The 19,747-nt window shown below is 34.4% G+C and overlaps 7 protein-coding genes across 9 annotated transcripts; 5 read left to right on the top strand and 2 right to left on the bottom strand.

Annotated features, from left to right (window-relative positions):
• Positions 1-952: 952 nt before the first annotated feature.
• LOC107061237 (probable WRKY transcription factor 33) lies at positions 953-1,468 on the top strand. Its single transcript, XM_015310106.1, has one exon. The coding sequence runs from the start codon at positions 953-955 to the stop codon at positions 1,466-1,468; it is 516 nt and encodes a 171-aa protein (XP_015165592.1).
• Positions 1,469-2,584: 1,116 nt separating this feature from the next.
• On the top strand, positions 2,585-3,286 carry LOC107061236 (WRKY transcription factor 22-like). Its single transcript, XM_015310105.1, has one exon. It carries the CDS (start codon positions 2,585-2,587, stop codon positions 3,284-3,286), a length of 702 nt encoding a protein of 233 aa, XP_015165591.1.
• A 1,228-nt stretch (positions 3,287-4,514) lies between these two features.
• Positions 4,515-5,165, top strand: LOC107061235 (WRKY transcription factor 22-like). Its single transcript, XM_015310104.1, has one exon. The coding sequence runs from the start codon at positions 4,515-4,517 to the stop codon at positions 5,163-5,165; it is 651 nt and encodes a 216-aa protein (XP_015165590.1).
• A 1,640-nt stretch (positions 5,166-6,805) lies between these two features.
• On the top strand, positions 6,806-7,807 carry LOC107061234 (probable WRKY transcription factor 32). Its single transcript, XM_015310103.1, has one exon. The coding sequence runs from the start codon at positions 6,806-6,808 to the stop codon at positions 7,805-7,807; it is 1,002 nt and encodes a 333-aa protein (XP_015165589.1).
• Positions 7,808-8,737: 930 nt separating this feature from the next.
• On the bottom strand, positions 8,738-10,463 carry LOC102591011 (protein yippee-like At4g27745). 3 transcript variants are annotated; one of them, XM_006350445.2, is made up of 4 exons: positions 10,316-10,463; positions 10,000-10,113; positions 9,735-9,884; positions 8,738-9,113 (listed from the first exon to the last, which is right to left on the bottom strand). In XM_006350445.2, exons 3-4 carry the CDS (start codon positions 9,825-9,827, stop codon positions 8,886-8,888), a joined length of 321 nt encoding a protein of 106 aa, XP_006350507.1. In that variant the 5' UTR covers positions 9,828-9,884; positions 10,000-10,113; positions 10,316-10,463; the 3' UTR covers positions 8,738-8,885. The 3 variants fall into 3 exon arrangements, with proteins under 3 accessions (XP_006350507.1, XP_006350508.1, XP_015165606.1); XM_006350446.2 differs by having other exon boundaries at positions 10,320-10,463; XM_015310120.1 differs by lacking the exon at positions 10,000-10,113.
• Positions 10,464-13,013: 2,550 nt separating this feature from the next.
• Positions 13,014-14,081, bottom strand: LOC102590658 (protein yippee-like At4g27740). The gene is made up of 2 exons (XM_006350444.2): positions 13,813-14,081; positions 13,014-13,430 (listed from the first exon to the last, which is right to left on the bottom strand). Exons 1-2 carry the CDS (start codon positions 13,909-13,911, stop codon positions 13,206-13,208), a joined length of 324 nt encoding a protein of 107 aa, XP_006350506.1. The 5' UTR covers positions 13,912-14,081; the 3' UTR covers positions 13,014-13,205.
• Positions 14,082-16,070: 1,989 nt separating this feature from the next.
• On the top strand, positions 16,071-19,624 carry LOC102590112 (RNA-binding protein 2-like). The gene is made up of 7 exons (XM_006350442.2): positions 16,071-16,322; positions 17,194-17,315; positions 17,419-17,653; positions 17,730-17,791; positions 17,878-17,959; positions 19,092-19,212; positions 19,316-19,624. Exons 1-6 carry the CDS (start codon positions 16,232-16,234, stop codon positions 19,193-19,195), a joined length of 696 nt encoding a protein of 231 aa, XP_006350504.1. The 5' UTR covers positions 16,071-16,231; the 3' UTR covers positions 19,196-19,212; positions 19,316-19,624.
• The last annotated feature ends 123 nt before the right edge of the window (positions 19,625-19,747 follow it).

Here is a 19,747-nt window from a genome sequence, read left to right as displayed (position 1 = left end):
TTGTTTGTAACTTGCTAGTACAGTTGTGCGTACAATCTTAAGAATAGATTGAAGCTTATACAAACGACTTCAATACCTTTTGAAAGCTTCAGAGTTGATACAAAATATTGTAGTAAGGAAACGAAATTCAGCTCGAATTTTATGCATTTTAATGATATTCTAATGAGCTAACATAAACACCTAACCGAACCATCCGTAAAGCCAAATCCAACCCCATCAGAGTTCGTCTGAGTTCAAAATGGATTTTAAACAAGTAAAACTTCTTGTTGCTTAAACACCTTGCAGCACATTTGTCAGCAGATGAATCTCAATTACATTTCCCCAACTTTCGATTAACATCATTATGTCGACTGATATAACTAACTTCTATATCAAAGTTTCGATTAACCAATAGCAGATAACATTGAGTTATATTTTCATAAGTTGCTGTGATTGAACATATAGAAAACGAAAAATCATTCAATGTCGAAACCCTAGGGTTCAGAGAATGGAGGAGACCTTGAAGATCGGGAATGGATTGGCTGTGACAGAAGAGGTTGATGGTAGTATCGGACTCGGCAACGGATCGGAGGAACTTGAGGATGACGCAGAGGCCACGAATACGTAGGGAGGAGAACTCAGCACGTGCATAACTGAGCCCCGTGCGGAGTGCGAGTGTTCAAGCGAACTTAATTTGGTGCATGAGAATTGGCCCTTGGTGCCTCTAACCACTTAAACCAAATATACGTATAATTTCATTTTATTTTATTTTTTAAAACAAGAGGTTAAAAAACAATGTAATTAAGTTTCTGTTTCTATAGTTCTTGAAATTTGGTTACATAAATAGTTATAAAACGGACTGTTTGGGTTTGAAATTTCGTGCATTACTGAATGAATCCTTCCCCTACAAAAAAGCTGTCAATGGCTGATAAAGAAAACAACTCTGCTCTTGTCGATCACAGTGTTCATGAGGATGGCAGCTCTGCTACAAGTCTTTTTCCAAGAAGAAAGTAGTAGTGTTGGTGATTTTAGAGACGCATTCGCCATGGAAAACAAGCGTTACTTTGGGTTAGATGAAGTTATCAGTCTTTCCAAGAACCTGAATACCACCAATTCAAGAATTGAACCCCACAACCAAGAAAACCAAATTGAAACTATTCCAAACACACCACTGATGGTTGTAGAACATGAGGAGAAGAAGAAGGCGAGATACTCGATGCTAAGTTCAAGTACTGATCAGTCAGGCAACGCGTTTGCTAACCGTGGGAAGAAAACTGAAACACATGAATTATTGGCTGAGGAATTGTGGAAGGCGGATCAATGGAGATGGAAAAAGCATGGGTCGAATCAAACTGGAAAGAAGTACTATACGTGTAATGAAGTTGAAGATTGTCCAGCAAAGAGACATGTTGAGGAAAGCTCAAAAGATCCAAACAGGGTGATCGTAACTTACAAAGGCCAACACAATCACCCTCCTCCCAAGTCCTAACCAACAAACACATTGCAATGGAATTGGAGCCCTAATGTTGCTGCGCTAGTGGAAGACCCATCTTTTCCCTCTTCTACCTCTACTATTTTGTTATTCAACTAACAAGTCAGTTTTTTACAAGAGAAATTCTTTTGTGCCGTAGTAAGTCATGAGTAGATTGTTTCTAACTAGACTACTGCTTCTTGATCTAGTCACTGTTATATATTGAAACTGAAATAGGATCTTTTATTTGGAATTTTGAATTCCTAGTGTTATTACTTTCTAATATAGTAATCAAGCTTTTCCGTTGGCATCTCTATCACTTTCAAGAATTACTGGTATTTCCGTTGTCCCTAGAAGCAGCAAGAACTGAACCAAATTATCAGTTAAGCAGTTATCATTCGCATAATAATAACTTCAAGAAAATAGTATTCATTTGCTTACTAACAGAGTTGCAGACCTATGAGTTATATGAAACAACAGAAAGTACAAATCGCATTTGCAATTTTTCAGTTCAGCATGTTCTGTACAATGAGTTATATTATAGATAGGATAAACACTATATTAGAGTCGATTAATGTGAAGTATAAGGTATAATAATCCAACATAAAATGTAGGATTATTTTATCTTATGTTTGATTGGAGGTATTAGATAATAATGAAATTATTTCATACTTTTACTCCCTCTTCTTCCTTTTTTTTAAAAGAAACTTGGATTCCTAGAATAATATTTTTTCAAAATGTTTGACTAATCGAAACATGAGAAAATTTAAAAATATTTTTCTTTGTGCCAAACACACCTTAAAACTTAATCCCAAAAAGTTGATATCACCTATTTAGGGCTAGGAATTAAGTGAATTTAAAATCTAAGAGCAGTATTACAGAGTATTAATTGGGTGCATGAGAATTGGCCCTTGGTGCCTCCAACCACTTGATCAAATATAAGTACATTTAATTTTATTTTATTTTTAAAAAAGCGGTTAAAATACAATGTAATTAAGTTTCTGTTTCTATAATTCTTGAAATTTTGTTACATAAATAGTTAGAAAATGAACTGCCCATATAAACGATCTGTTTGGTTTTGAAATTTCCTGCATTACTGAATGAAGCCTTCCCCTTGAAAAAAAGAAGTTGTCAATGGCTGAAAACGAAAATGACTGGGATTTAGGGGCAATTGTGAGAAGTTGCAGCAAGATGAGCAACTCTTCTCTTGTCGATCACACTGTTCATGAGGATGGCTACTCTGCTCTTGTCGATCACACTGTTCATGAGGATGGCAACTCTGTTAACACAAGTCTTTTCCAAGAAGAAAGAAATTGTGTTGGTGATTTTAAAGACGCATTCGCCATGGAAAACAAGCGTTACTTTGGGTTAGATGAAGTTATCAGTCTTTCCAGGAACCTGAATACCAATTCAAGAATTGCACCCCACAACCAAGAAAACCAAACTGAAACTATTCCAAACACCCCACTGGTGATTATAGAACATGAGGAAGAGAAGAAGAAGAAGAAGAAGGCGAGATACTCGATGCAAAGTTCAAGTACTGAGTCAGGCAAGAGAATTGAAAGACATGAAATATTGTATGAGGAATTTGGGAAGGCGGAACAGTGGAGATGGATAATGAATAAAACGAGTACAACTGGAAAGAACTACTATTTGTGTAGTGAATTTAAAAAAAAATGTCCAGCAAAGAGACATGTTGAGCAAAGCTCAACAGATCCAACCAAGGTGATTGTAACTTACAAAGGCGAACACAATCACCCTCCTCCTAACCAACACAGGAGCCCTAATGCTGCTGCGCCACCCGAAGACCCATCTTCCTCTTCTTTTGTGCCCTAGTAATTACTCAGTCCGGATTGTTTCTAACTACACTACTGCTTCTTCATCTAGTCACTGTTACATTGAAACTGAAATAGGATCATTTTCTGCTATTTTTCTTTTTGTTCCTAGAAGCAGCAAGAACTGAACCTAATGATCAGTTAAGCAGTTATATGATACAGAGTTGCATACCGAAGAGTTATATGAAACAACAGAAAGTACAAATCTTCAATTGAGCATTTGCAATTTTTCAGTTCAGCATGTTATGTACAATGAGTGATATTATAGATAGGATAATCACTACATTAGATTGTTTGGCGTGAAGTATAAGGTATAATAATCTCAAGATAAAATGTAGAATAATTTTATCTTTGGTGGGAGGTATTAGATAGTCATGGGATTATTTATTACATCATTTATTTTATAGGGATGGATAAGTTATTCCCAACTTATCTCGGAATAACTTATACTCCCAACCAAACGACCCCTAAGTATTGAGATAAAGAATCAATAATGAAATTGGACCAATTCTCTTTAATGATTTTAGATGTTGAAACTTATAAACACTTAATTAAAAGATTCGAAATAGAACTTTTCTTCTTTGTTTGCACGTAATGTAGATCTGAATGATTCAGACATGAGATCATTTGTTTTATGCTCCACTTCTGTCAATAATAAATCAAAAGAAAAGATATCTACAGCCTGATTTGCAGATGAATCCAGCATTATAGCAAATAAAGCATCCAAGCAAGCTCCTTGTCCCAGTACCCCTCAAGTCGACAGTATGTTCATCAACACCTGCTTATTTACAACCAAGTTAAACATGTCATCATTTTGAAGTGCTAATTTTCATCAAAGCGTAAATTTCGAGGGCCTATAGTATCTCGAAAGATAAATTATCAACAAAAAAAAAAAAAACTAAACTAAGCCTTTATTCTAACTAGAAAAGGATTGGAATTATTCTCTTTTTTTTTGTTTCCAATCTTATTAAAAAAAGATTGAAATTATAATCCTATTTGGAGTTGGTTTTGACTTTAGCACCGCTCTATAAATAGGATAATTTGAGAGAATTATTCAATTGCTCATTAGTATTGTCTTTGAAAGAGATTTTTTTGAGAGAGCAAGAGAGAAGAAAAAGGCTCTTTTGCTGCCTGTCTTTTTCTTCTACCGGCCACCTTTAGATCGTGTTTCTCGATTAACTAACCATTGGGTCGAGCTGAACAAGCCTTCCTCTAGAAAAAAGTTGTGAATGGCTGAAAACGAAAATGACGGGGGTATATGGGCAGTTGTGAGAAGTTGCAGCAAGATGAACAACTCTGCTCATGTCGATCATAGTGTTCATGAGGATCCTAATCATGTCAACTCTGCTCTTGTCGATCACAGTAGTGTTAATGAGGATGGCAACTCTGTTAACAACACACAAGACACAACTCTTTTTCTAAAAGAATGCAATAGTGTTGGTGATTTTAGAGACACATTCGCCATGGAAAACAAGCATTACTTTGGGTTAGATGAAGTTATCAGTCTTGCCAATAACCTGAATACCACCAATTCAAGAATTGAACCCCACAACCAAACGGAAACTATTCCAAACACCCCACTAGAGATTGTAGAACACGAGGAGGAGGACAACGCGTTTATTTACCGCGGGAAGAGAACTGAAAGATATGAAATATTGGCTGAGGAATTAGGGAAGGCGGATCAATGGAGATGGAGAAAGAATACTACGAGTCCAACTGGAAAGACCTACTATTCATGTAGTGAAGTTAAAAAAAAATGTCCAGCAAAGAGACATGTTGAGCAAAGCTCAAAAGATTCAACCAAGGTGATCGTATCTTACAGAGGCCAACACAATCACCCTCCTCCTAACCAACATTCCAATGGTACACAGGAGACCTAATGCTGCTGCGCATTAGGTAGAAGAGGGAAAAGATCTTCCCTCTTCTACCTCAACGTTGTAATTAGGAACCGAATTCTAATTTGGATTGGTTTTAGAATTTAGAATTAAGCTGGAGTTAACTACTTTTGTCCTTTTTAGTTATTATTTTTCATTATGATTTTGTTTATTTTTAATGTTTGGACATCTATAATTGATATACTTTTAAGTATTGTGTTTTACGTTTTACTTGTGATTTATATTCAAAAGTATATTTAAGAGATTCAATCTCGTTCCTTATATATATATATATATAAAAACTTTAATAATGTTTCTAATTATTGATACAATCAAATATGTGAACTGAAAAAAAATCAAACCGAAAAGAGAAAAACTAAACCAAACCAAATTTATTTTGATTCGGATCAGGTTACAGTTCTTCAAAATCAAAAATCAAAAAATTCAAACTGAATAATACAAAACCAAATGTACACCCTTATTTGTAATTCAAGCTAGTTGAAATTCTTTTGTGCCGTAGTAAGTCATATGGTATCTAACCAGGGGCGGAGCTACCTTAGTGTGTTTTTATTTAAGGTTGGATAGTTAAAGTGCCTCATTGTGCACTTTGAAAGTTTAAGGTCAAAGTTAAAATTTGAAGTCAAGTTAAGAGACATATTTACTAAATAAATATAATATTTGCCTAAACGACTATAGAAGCTTAATTAGATAAAGCAAAACGATTTTTGAAGAAAAAAGCAAAAGAAGCAATGACTTCATGACAAATAACCCAAAATTAAATGACTAGATGATCAATCAACACCTCTGAAATTTCGATGCTGCCACAAAGTCTTGGTGATATCTTATGTAAGCTGAACAAATTACTATTTCCATCAATTCAAAGACTAAATATTAATCCAATGATACTAGATTAAAATAATTTAAATATGTTTCACTAAAATAGCATATATTATGAAATAACATGTAACAACTTTCGAAACAAAGTGTAACATTTTAAATGCCTAATATATTTCATAACATTAGAGATGCAATGTATAAGAAAATTTTCCAAGTTTTTTCTCCAAATATTTTTAGCAATATCTATGGCCAAACATGTCCCTAAAGTAACATAGTAACATGATTAAAGGTGTGTTTGATAGGAAGGAAAATGTTTTCCATAACTTTTTTCTAGGAAAATAAGTAAATTTCTTACTTATTTTCTTGTGTTCAATACGTGAGCAAAAAAATATTATTTTAAATATATTTGTATATAATCTAAGATAAATACTATGTAATATAGGGTGACATAAGTTAAGAGTAAAAATGAGGTATGTTAAAACGTAAAAACAACACAATTAATATGGAATATCTCATGTAAAATTTATTTTACCTACTTCAACGTTGAAACTTGAAAGTCGTTTTACTCCCTCTTTTTTTTTTTAAGAAACTTAAATTTCTAGAATAATATTTTTCAAAATATACATATAATTTCATTTCATTTTATTTTTAAAGAAAAGGGGTTATTAAACAATGTGATTATCTGTTTCTATAATTCTTGAAATTTCGTTATAAATAGTTAAAAAATGAACTGCCCATAACCGAACTGTTTGGATTTGAAATTTCCTGCATTACTGAATGAAGCCTTCCCCTTGAAAAAAAAGTTATCAATGGCTGAAAACGAAAATGACTGGGATTTATGGGCAATTGTGAGAAGTTGCAGCAAGACGAAGAACTCTGTTAGTGCTCTTGTCGATCACGGTGTTCATGAGGATGGCAACTCTGCTCTTGTTGATCACAGTGTTCATGGGGATGGCAACTCTGTTAACACAATTCTTTTCCAAGAAGAAAGAAATTGTGTTGGTGATTTTACAGATGCATTCGCCATGGAAAACAAGCTTTACTTTGGGTTAGATGAAGTTATCAGTCTTGCCAAGAACCTGAATACCAATTCAAGAATTCAACCCCGTAACCAAGAAAACCAAACTGAAACTATTCCAAACACCCCACTGGTTATTGTAGAACATGAGGAGGAGGAGGAGAAGAAGAAGAAGGCGAGATACTCGATGCAAAGTTCAAGTACTGAGTCGGGCAACATGTTTATTTACCACAGAAAGATAAATATAAGACATGAAATATTGGCTGAGGAATTGAGTAAGGCGGATCATGGGAAATGGACAAAGTGTACGACGAATCCAACTGGAAAGATCTACTATTCATGTAGTGAAGTAGAAAATTGTCCAGCAAAGAGACATGTTGAGAAAAGCTCAAAAGACTCAACCAAGGTGATCGTAACTTACAGAGGCCAACACAATCACCCTCCTCCTAAACAACACATTCCAAACACCCCACTGCTGATTGTAGAAAATGAGGAGGAGGAGAAGAAGAAGAAGAAGGCGAGATACTTGATGCAAAGTTCAAGTACTGAGTCAGGCAACATGTTTATTTACCGCGGAAAGATACATGAAAGACATGAAATATTGGCTGAGGAATTGAGTAAGGCGGATCATGGGAGATGGAGAAAGTATACGACGAGTCCAACTGGAAAGAGCTACTATTCGTGTACTGAAGTTAAAAATTGTCCAGCAAAGAGACATGTTGAGAAAAGCTCAAAAGACCCAACCAAGGTGATCGTAACTTACAGAGGCCAGCACAATCACCCTCCTCCTTAACAACACATTCCAATGGTACACAGGAGACCTAATGCTGCTGCACCACGGGAAGACCCATCTTCTTACTCTTCTACCTCTACTTTGTAATTCAAGCCAGTTTTTTACGAGAGAAATTCTTCTGTGCCGCAGTAAGTCAGTAGATTGTTTCTAACTAGACTACTGCTTCTTGATCTAGTAACTGTTGAAACTGAAATAGGATCTTTTATTTGGAATTTTGAATTTTGAATTTCTAGTGTTATTACTTTCTAATATAGTAATCAAGCTTTTCCCTTGGCATCTCTATCATTTTCAAGAATCACTGGTATTCTTTCTGTTCCTAGAAGCAGCAAGAACTGAACCTAATGATCAGTTAAACAGATATTCAAAACGTGCAAAAGCGAGGCAACCTTTTTCTGTTGTTCTATGTTCGTCAATCCATAGCTATATGATTTATGACATCTTTTCTTTCTAAGGACTGACAAGTTCATCATTTCATTGTTCACCAATGTTATTCTAGTCTATCTTGGATCTACCAACTTAAGAGATAGTGATTTCACAATCCACTGCCAATAAGTTTAATGCCCTTGGCATTATTTAAACAGGAGTCAATTTGTAAGTGTGGGGAACAAGAGCTTCTACAAGCTCTTATAATAGGAAATTTCAATAGTCACAGCTAGGCCTCTGCCATCTTAGCCATTGCTTTTTTTGACACCAGAACTGGCTGTAGACATATACAAAAACCTGAATTTTTGGTTTAAGATTGGCATCCTAACCTGCCATTTAGAGGGATTGTCCAAAATCGGCTCTGATTTATCACAGAACAATACCACATAGAGAGTCACAGACTCTTCAGGAAGCTATCTACTGTTTGAAGATAATTGTGAATAATAAAAACTTCAAGCAATAGTATAGCATTTGTTTACTAACAGAGTTTCATACCAATGAGTTATATGAAACAACAGAAAGTACAAAACTTCAATTGAGCATTTGTAATTTTTCAGTTCAGCATGTTCTGTACAACGAGTGATATTATAGATAGGATAAACATTACTTACATTGAGTATTAAGATAAAGAATCAATAATGAAATTGGTGGTGGACTACCAATTCTCTTTAACGATTTTAGATTTCTCGAGTATGAATTTCCCTTCCTTGTACTTCTGAGTTGGCTCATAAGCTCGTTCATACTTCCAGCCCAAAACCTCATTGCAATCCCCACAGAGTACATCAGCAACAGTATGAAGACCAGTCATGAGAGTTCTGTCTTCTTTAGCCCCAACGACAATATTCATCACATGAGTAAACAGAAAAGCTCTGCCATGCCTTCCCTGAAAAGCAATAGTATTTCTTTTCTTTGGACGAGGCTCAGAAACAAGATGACCACAGATAAAACCTAAACTCAGAAACAAGATGACCACAAATAAAAACTAACTAGTTAAGAATTATCTGATTCTTGAAGTGCAAAAGAGAAATATCCCTTCCTTGCCCATTGTCAGATCAATGTTTATGCATTTACTAATTCTTGGACTTAAAAATAACAATCATTACATCCCCGTGAGGAATTAAGTCGAGAAGTTGTAAAAAGCATCAATAAGAGTGAGTTGATTCCACTTATTTTTCTTCATTTCTCATTTGGTTTTCCTTGACTACTAGTTAAGCCCATCCTTTACTTTGAGCTCAATACAATAGAGGGATTTAGTTAATAATATTCATCTGAAAGCACTGATCACATACAAATGAAAGGGAACTAGTGCTGAATAATAAGGGATAGACGCAAAGCTTGACCCCAACTAATTCCGTATACAAGCAATAGCAAGCATAATGAATATGCTTTTGAAGTTCTCGTGACAGCAATACTGTGACTTAAACCATCATACATCAAGTTTCAAGAATCATATATATACTAAACACCAACAGGAAGTAATGAGGCATAGATATAAAACAATCACCTGAAACGCCTTAGAGATTATATCATCGTGAAGAGAGACATTGTTTCGACATTTATAGCAGCTGTACAAGCGAGGTCCAACTAATTCATCCATTCGACAAAAATCCAATGACAAATTCCTCACTGATCACTAACCCCAGATGACCAAATCCTACAGAAAACAAAAGATTTAAACCCGAAAATCAACAAAACAAAACCCTTTACACTACGGAAGCAATAAGCCAAAGCATAAGCCAATCGACCTAAAAAAAAACAAATTTATTCACCTTAAAAGAGAAAATGCTTACAACCCAGATAGGTTTAACTTGCACGGCATCGATAGAAATTCTTATAAGGGATTTGGTGAAAGTACCAACCACGAAACTGAGAAGAAATTTAAGCTGATATGACAAAGACAGGATTACGAAAAACAATTCAATATTAAAATATTTATCAAATAAAGAAAGCTACGAATTAAAACAATACAATATTACAAGAATCTGAGCTGTAAAAAACAAATTCACAAGAACAAAATCATGTTTGTTAGGAAAAGCAGAAATGGGGGAAAAAGTAAAAGGTTTGTTATTCTTTGCTTGGACTCACCTACCAGCATGAAAATCAGGAACGGATAAAGATGAAACAATTACGTAGCTATTCTTTGTTTGAGTTGATTTTGTTGGAAGAGGAGAGCTCACTGTTGTGTACAGCAGTCGATTTCATGGCCGCTCTGCCGCCCGTTGATTTTGGGCCAAATATATATAGGGAATTGATGGACATGGCCCTGGTAAAGCCCAATAGTCCCAGCAACAACAACATATCCGATGTAATCGCGTAGATCTTATTATTAACTCGAGGAGGTAAAGTAAGATCGTTCAACAATCTCTACGTAGGTTATAATAAAGGATTAAATTATAAGAATATTATTTAACGAATATATTTTTTGATAGATAGTTATTTTTTAGGATAAATTTTAGGAATCACATAGTTTTAATATGAAATTACAATCTATCCCTCTTTAGTTTGTAATTACATTGATCCCTTAAAAAGTAACACAAACCGGATATATAATATGTAGCTCAGATACATTAAAGAGTATCTCGGATACATTATAACATAAACCGGATACATAATATGTAGCTCGGATACATAATATGTAGCTCTGATACATTATAAAATAAACCGGATACATAATACTGGCTCGGATACATTAATATGTAGCTCGAATACATTAAAGAAATAAGGGATTTTAGAGGTTTTTAGAAATAGAAGGAAATATTGAAAATAAAGGAAACATTAGACGTGTATTTTAGTAATTTTTCCTATTTTTTATGGTACTGATAACATATCTATTTAGTTTTGTAATATATAAACTAAAATAAATTTTATTTTAAATTTTAATCTTGACCTTAGTAAAATACTTTGAAAAGTTGACTTTGGATAAGGGTGTTTTTCGGTTTTTGGTTGTTTAATTTTAAGCTGATGTGAAGTAGATTTGGGTGTTGAATTGTTGAAATTCGGAGAACATTTTATTTGTTTATCAGCAAAACAAATTCAGACACTATGCTTGAACTTTAAAATAATATTTACAAACAAAATTTCAACCTCAACCACATATGCCTGAGTTATTTTCAAAATTATTTTAAAAAATAAATAAACTTATAAAAAGAGGAAATTTCGCAAATAGCCACTAAAATAAATTTAATTAGGTTTCATATCTATAGTTTGCTAACTACGATTCGTAGCTACATGTTAGAGGGAGGGGAGAGGTGAGTGAGAGAGGGCAGAGAGTGGAGAGAGGCAAATTGTATTTGTATATCTGTCAGATAATTGTATATATGTAACTGGTATACATATGTATCAATGATTGTATTTATATATATGGTGAGCGAGATTGTGAGAGGGAGGAGAGAGTCGAGCGAGATTGGGAGAGGGAGGAGAGAGGAGAGCGAGAGATGATAGAGAATGGAGAGGCGAGCGAGATTGTAAGAGGGAGGGGAGAGGCAAACGAGAGAGGGTGGAGCGGAGAGAGACAAATTGTATTTGTACATCTATTAGATAATTGTATATATGTAACTGGTATACATATGTATCAATTTATTTGTATATCTACATAATTGTATGTATATAATTAATATGTATATGCATCAATGAATACAATAGTATTAATAAAATACAATTTGTATCAATGAATAAATTGTATACAATTATATCAATTTGTATTTGTATAAATATAATTTGTACTTGTATATGTATAAGAGAGGAGAGAGGAAGAGAGGCGCAATAATTATAGCTAAAATTAAGCCGCGAATGGTAATTAATGAAAAGTATAACTATATTAGCTAATTAACTATTATATATTTATTCATCCACATAATTTTTATATAACAAATGTTAGCTACCACTGACCCAAAAAATAATATCTGCACACTTCGCCCGCTAGCTACAGAATCTTATGGGTCTACCGGAAAATAATGGGTAAATCAGTCGTATTGAACCATATCCGATCCCCACTAAAATTAGTTGACTCAAAGGAAAGACATCATCATTTTCAGCTAAACGTTTCTTAAGATTTTACATTATCTTCGCGTGCTATCAAAGAATGTGGTGCAGTACGTTATTTCCACCTAGTGTAATGGAAGAGATTGTTATTTCCTTAACTAGAGGTATGAGATTCAAGTGTTGGGTATGAAAAAATCTTTGATTGGGAGCGCTTCCTGAATGGGGCCTTACGCAGTGCGAATCTAGAACAATCAAACTCTTATACGGATACAGAACACCAGCTAGAAAATTTGACTAGGCCACAAATTATATGTTGGGTTTTATTTAACTTGATTTCTTACCATAAATAGGTTTTCCTTTTAGAAAAAAGTTTTAATATTTTACTCCACCTTTTCTTATAGGAAAAGTTTTAGAACTCTATAAATATAGGTTTGTTCCTTCTAACTTAATTAGCTTTCACAATGTAGTCCTAGGGTTTTGAGAGTTCTGGCTGTGGGGGAGAACTTGTGAACCTCCATGTATTCTGAGTGAATTGGTTGAAGTTATTTCTCTCTATATTTTGTACTATCATATTTATATAGTGGATTGCTCATCTCCTTTGTGGATATAGGTCGATTGACTGAACCACGTTAAATTTTTGTGTCTTTTGATGTGTTTCTCGTTTGTCTTCTTACTCGTGATATTTTGAGATTTGTTTTGCTAGCTTTCGAGTTACACCTGCTTATTTTGGTCATAACATTATATATAATCTTATCATTATTAATCACCGTATACGTTTTGATGACTATACCAGATCCCTTTCTAACATTAACAAGTGAAAATCATCTTTAATTGCCAAAGAACCTTACCCTGTTTCTTACATATCAACAGCATGGTAACATACAAAGACTAAAAATAGTGTTTTTAACCTCATTTTCATGACCAGAAATCTTATTAATTTACACTGTTATTCTCGATCAAGCAGTACTTGTTACATAAATAAGTGATAAATTTATTAATATTCTTTGAGAATTTTGGCAATCTCGATAATGAACCCTCCTTCTTTGTACTTCTGTGCAGGATCATAAGCTTTAACATACTTCCAACCCAATTCCTGCCCACACTTGCAGCAGAATATATCAGCAACACTGAAGGTACCCGTCATCAGTTTTCTATCTTCCTTTTTCCCCACCACTACATTCATAGCATGCCGAAAAAGGTACGCTCCTCCTGATTTTGCCTATAGATTAAATACAATTTTAGAAAGACAATTTGGGCTTATTTTCATCGAAAACAGTCTATTTTTACATTACACAAGTTAGGAGTAAGATCTGCCTACACCCTACCTTACTCACTCAGACTTCACTCGTGAAATTGGACGGTATATATGTTGTTGTTGTATGGATCAATTGAAGTTGAATGCATTTTTTGAAAGATAATTTGGTCTTATTTTTATCGAAAATTATCTCTCCTTTATTCCGGTATTCTATCTTCCTAGATTTCACATGTGAAATTAGATTGTGTATATGTTGTTATATGGATCAATTGAAGTCAACGGAGGATTAATTAAATAAACAGAGGGGAAAAATTAGTCTTAGTAGTGAAAAAATAAGAGTAATTACCACAAAGCGTTTAGAGAGAAGATCATCTCGAAGAGCGATGGGATTCTGGCAAATTCTGCAGCTAAACAAAGGGTGATTATATGTAGCAGCGTCCGCCATTAATTAATTAACAGTATGTGTATCTATACAAATACAAAAGAAAGAAGAGAGAGAGAGAGAGAGAAGGGATTGAGTCTGACTATAAGTAGATGCAATTTATATATATAGGAGGAGGAAGTTAGGGGATAATTGATTTAGAGATGCCAAATTCATTGTTGTTGTTTTTCTACGGTGGAAAAGTAGTACTAGTATTACTACCTGTGCAAGGAAGATGAATTTTCTTAGCAATTGCTTTTTGACAATGATGGACGATAGGATAGGGGGTGGAAAATACAATCCAGATAGACACTATCTTTAATCTTTTTTAAATGAAATTTATATATTTGTAAACTATGTAAAAGTACTATAAATCACAATAATTGATAATTTAAAATATTTAAAAGATTTATGAAAAATTTACGGTCAAAGACAGACTTGTTTGAGTCTCAAAATCCAAAAAGTGCCAAATAAAATGGGACAAAGAGAGTATGAGTTAGGAAGTTTTAATTTATCGAATTAATATAATTTAATTTAATTTTAAAAATTAATCAAATTGATTAGAGATGACAAATGGGCGGGATAGGATGCGGCGGATCGGATCGAGCTTAACCCGCCGCTCCGCTCCGCATGATAACTTTTTTTATTTTTACCCTGCCCCATATAAACCCGCCTCACATGAATCTGCCCCGCATAAATTTTTGATTGTTTCTCTTTTGTAATCAAGTTTGATACTAAAAATAAAATTAATTAAAAAAAAAATCATTTTCTCATTAAGTTGTTTTAATTTAATAAATAATAACTTAAAATTTTATTTTTAGAGCTTAGTTGGGAAGCAGGTAAGAAATTGTATTAGTTTTGATTTAACCATCTTCATTTACTATCTTCAATATTTTAGTGACTTTAAAGAAATTATATATTGATAAATTATGTTTCATCACTCTTATAACATGTAAAAAGTTATAATTAAGTTTGAAACATAAAATTGCATAGACCCGCAACTAGGGGTGTTCGTGGTTCGGTTTGGATCGGTTATTGATTAAAATCAAAACCAAACCAATCTAGTAGATTTTTTAAATTTCTAAAACCAAACGAAAAAAATAACCGTTTGTTTGGTTATTGTCGCTTTTGTACAATTTGGTTTAGTTTTTCTGGTTTATTCGGTTTGTAAGTAATAATTTTTTTGAGGATATACATATCTCGATAGACACAAACACCTAATACATGAATAATCCACACAAAAAAAATTGATGGTTCAATACCTCAATTAAGTAATACTAGAGTTATCATTATAGGAACAAAGTGATTCAATTAAGATAAAATGTGACTATTTTATGTGAAGTAGGCTAGGTAAAGACTATAAGGGAAACTTACATAAATATACTATATTAAAAAAATATTTACCATTTATAGCATCAATTTTAATACACTTATAATACAATGTGTCAGTTTCTTATCAACAAATATAATATATTTTAAAAAACAGTTATCATACATATATATTGCATACATAATTCATTTTTAATACATATTGCAGATTTTGCTATGTATTGCTATAAATGGAGTAATAAATAAAAAGTATCGCTAAAATCAGTAATTATTTATTAAAATGTACCAATCCATGTAACTTTTCCAAACTAAAATGAATTTTGATGGACTTAGAATTATGATTGTTATAGTTGGGCTAAAGTGTTGAGCTTGAAAAAACAGTAAAGTTAAAGACTTAAGTTGATTAAAATTTAACAAAATATTTATATTTTATTTTTGAATAATATACAAATAATTATAAAATTTATATACTTAATTTATCAATTTGGTTTGGTTATTTTTGCGGTTGTTTTTTAGTAAAATCAAACTCAAACCAAATAGTATCGGTTTTCAAAATTTAAAACCAAAACTAACCAAATCAAATCAAATCAAATATTGATTTTTTTAATTGGCTAGGTTCGAATTGCGGTTCGTTCTGATTTTTTAACTGTAACTACGAACAACCCTTCCTGCAATCTGTCCCACACCGCATTAATTTTAAAAAAACCCATTTCAATCCACCCCACACAAGTCACAACCTTAAAATTGCCCTGCCTTTAAAACTATCCCATAGTTCGTTTTATTACTGTCTCTAAAATTGACTTTCGAAAAGTACAACCTAAAAAAGGACAGTAAAAAAGAGAGAACTAAAATTTCGTTGCGTACTTTGTTTCCTCAGAAGTACATTAGAAGAAAAAAAAACACAGAGAAGATCGTTGACGGATTTATAGCTACTGTAAAATCGGGATATACTCCAATCTTTGAGCAGCCAATCGAGGTGTTTTGGGTCATTAATTCCTTTTTATTCTCCATCGAAATGGCAGATGCTTACTGGAGAGTCACCGACGGCCGTATACATCCGGTATCTCTTCCTCCGGTCCCCTCAAAACGCCCGAGGACCGAAAATGGTACCTTTCATCTACTTCCCTTCGCTCTTTCAAGTGATTATTTTTTGCTAATTTGGTTCACATCGTTGATCTTTCCCTGAATTGGCAAAATTGGCAAAAGCTAGGTTTTTTAAAGGGATATGTTCATAAATTAATCCGGTGTTACAAAATTAAAGTAATAGGTGATTAGTAAGATTAAAGTGAGTAAGAGAGGATCTATTGTGTGATGATTTTATCCCAATGCTCAAGGTAAATTTCCCTTTTTTTTAATCCAGTCGGAAAGAAAAGTATTTATTGTGCTAGCAATTGAAAAGAATTTTTTTTTAAGGACTTCATTCATAGAAGTAAGAGGAACAAGTTAAAGATGTGATTTTTTGTATCGGTTGGCCTAATTGGATGATCAACTGAAACTTTACCTTGGTTGCCAGGAGCTTTTTGTTACCTCAGATAGAAATGGTTATATATACGCAATGTGGTTAATCTCAGCAGTAAAAATTGGGGGTAGGGGAAGGAGAAGGGGAAATGGAAAGGGGATTACAAGGTGGGAAATCGAACACTCACCAATGGGATGAAAGTCCTGGTAGCCAACCAATTGAGCTACTAAGATCCCTTGATCTCAGCAGATGATTAGACCTTGGGACATTTTTCTGAATTATTAAGAGGAAAGTGGACAAATCTTCTCCAAGTAGTTGTCTTGGTTTCCATTCTGTTCTTTCCTGTTGATTCTGACTAATGTTTGAACACCATGTTGCCTAGTTTAGGTTACCACTTTCTTGTTTGTTTGTACGTGTGTTCCTATTAGCTTGTTTATCTATGAGTGTGCTTATTGGAGTTATTGCTAATTCTTCTCTATTTGGAAGTAATGCCATGATCTGATGTTGTCTCCCCATAGATGTTCCAAGTGGTCCTGAGATGCCTGGCAGTCATAGCCACAATGATGTACAAGGAATGCATCATGCCATTAGAGAAACGGATCCTATTGAAACATCCTATGAACAATACTTGCGAAGCGGGGTACTTAATTTTTGGTTCGTTTGTGTGTGGTTAATTTTCATGCTCTTTTAAGCTCAGTTCCTTGATGATGTATTAGTCTAATATATAGTTCAAAATTTATCAGCAAAATTCTTCGTATGCTGGTGGTGACTCTGCAAGATCCATGAGTAATGGAGTAGGCAGTCATTCTATTGACGGTCCACGTGTTATGGGTACTGTGGGATCAGAACCAGTTGCTGCTAGAAACAGGACCATTGAGTTTGGAGGTGTTAGACCAGAAGTTCCTCTTCCACCTGAGGCTAGCAGTACATTGTTTGTGGAGGGGTTGCCTGCTAATTGCACCCGAAGAGAGGTGTCACGTATCCTTCTATACTGCTTCTCCCATTTCACTATTTTAGTTACCATTCTAGTTCTTTCTTTGACTCCAGTTTGCAGATATATTTCGACCATTCGTAGGTTTCAAAGAAGTTAGACTGGTGATCAAAGAGTCACGACATGTAAGGACACACCTGTAGATTTCTTTCTAGTCATAGTTCTATTATGATGATTTCTCAGGAATACTCTGTTCCATCAACTTATGTAGCCAGGAGGGCATCCATTTGTTCTTTGCTTTGTTGATTTTATGAGTCCACCCCATGCAGCCACTGCGATGGATACTTTACAAGGTGAGATTTCCATACCTGCCATCAGTAAAATTAATCTTGTGACTTATCTCGTTTTAGGCTTGTAGTATAGTCAGTCTTCTATCAGAGCTAACTTATTGATGAGATACAACCAAAGTTTGTAGGGATACACTTTTAAGAAGCTGAAAGACTGAGTTGAGTGGCTAGAGAGGGCAATTGGGAAGGAAGAGGTGTGGGATGCAGTGGACAGTTGTTCGGTTGATAAGGCCTTGGGTAATGATGGCTATAAAATTAAGAACTACCTGGCATTTAAGTCAGTCTGTAAGGAAATGGAAGGTTAACATAGCTTCTAACTTAGCTTTCTCTAGCAAGTTTTCCCGTCCAGAGTGCAAGTGCAAATCATGACCATTATTTATCTTATGCAGTACTCTTTAATTAGGCTCTGTGAAAGCTAGCTTAAATGCTGGTAGTACTTTTTCGATCATTTCATAGTGTTTGTTCTCTTTTTTTCACTGGATGCATCTGATCATAGACTCTTCTGTGATTGCACTCTTTATTTGGCTACTTGCATCTGAGACTTATAGCTTCTATGTTTCTAGCATGAAAGATTCTCCAGCCATTCCTGTGGAAAACAGAAGATTTCATAGACAAAAATGACTTTGTTATTCTTATATGTAGCCCTAGACAACCAATTTAATAGATATTGTTCGTCTTATTTCTTCCCTTTCTGTTTGGTTTGTGGGGAGCAAATCTGCAGTCCGATTGAAGCACACCCAAAAACGTTATGATTTGCCAAAAGGAATTAGGTTTCTCATCTTTCTTGACTCTAACAAGGAGGGAGTAGTCATTTTTTTTTCACCTCTTCTGTAGTTCTTCATCTTGTTTCTTCGAGGGACTTGCAGGTTAAACTTTTTTCTAGTTATTGAAAGGGAATTGGAGTTCCTTAAAGGTAAAAGAAGATTTGCAGGCCTGTTTATAGCTTTGGCATGCTTTTGACTTTGCATGACCTGATTGAATTCCAGTGCAAATTTCACGGGTTGGTTTCGTGCATTAATTTTATAAAGTGATCCCATGCCAGTTTTTGGACAACAAACACTAAATTACATGTTTGTGCGTCTGTACCTAAATGGTCAATGATGTGCGCGGCATGAGATACTGTATCTCAATCTTGCAGGTTATAAATTGGACGAGCATGAACGTGATTCTCCCAACTTAAGGCTGCAATTTGCTCGCCGTCCTGGTGCCAGGTCAGGTGGTGGGTATCGCGGAAAGCATTGAATTATGCATCTTTACAGGTGATATGCTAGGCTATGTGCGCTTGACCTTTATTACTAACGATCAAAGACTATGTTACCAATTCATCAATCGAGCTAAATTTTGGAACGACCCTCTCTGTAGGACCAACTTGAATTCGGAGATTACATGTTTAGATGTTATGCCAGCTTTGCGGTTTTGTGTTTGACATCTCTCTCTCTCTGAATGGGTGGTTTCATTAGGACCAGCCTTTTCTCCTTGCATGGGAAGAAATGGTAGTCTTCATTTCCGTGTCAATTTCTGCGTCGTCCTTTGCAGAACACGGGTGTTGTTATATTTCATATCCTGATTGCTGAAAGATGATTTCAGTTTTATCTGGTGCGTAGGATGTTATTTATAATATACCATTGTAACTTTAATGATAAGTGGGAAGTACTTTGTACTATTTGTAGAGCTGCTTGTTTGATCATGTGGTAAAAATCTCAGACTTGTTTCCTATAGTTGACACTATTTGGTATTTTGCTTTAAAACCTCGAGCGGACGTTGCAAAGGAAATATTTGGCAAAAGAAAGTAAA

This window comes from Solanum tuberosum, unplaced genomic scaffold (assembly GCF_000226075.1).
Source record: "Solanum tuberosum cultivar DM 1-3 516 R44 unplaced genomic scaffold, SolTub_3.0 scf00126, whole genome shotgun sequence".
NCBI classification, from domain to species: Eukaryota; Viridiplantae; Streptophyta; class Magnoliopsida; order Solanales; family Solanaceae; genus Solanum; species Solanum tuberosum.
The sequence above is the reverse complement of the archived record's forward strand: the minus strand, read 5'-3'. Positions and strand labels throughout refer to the sequence as shown.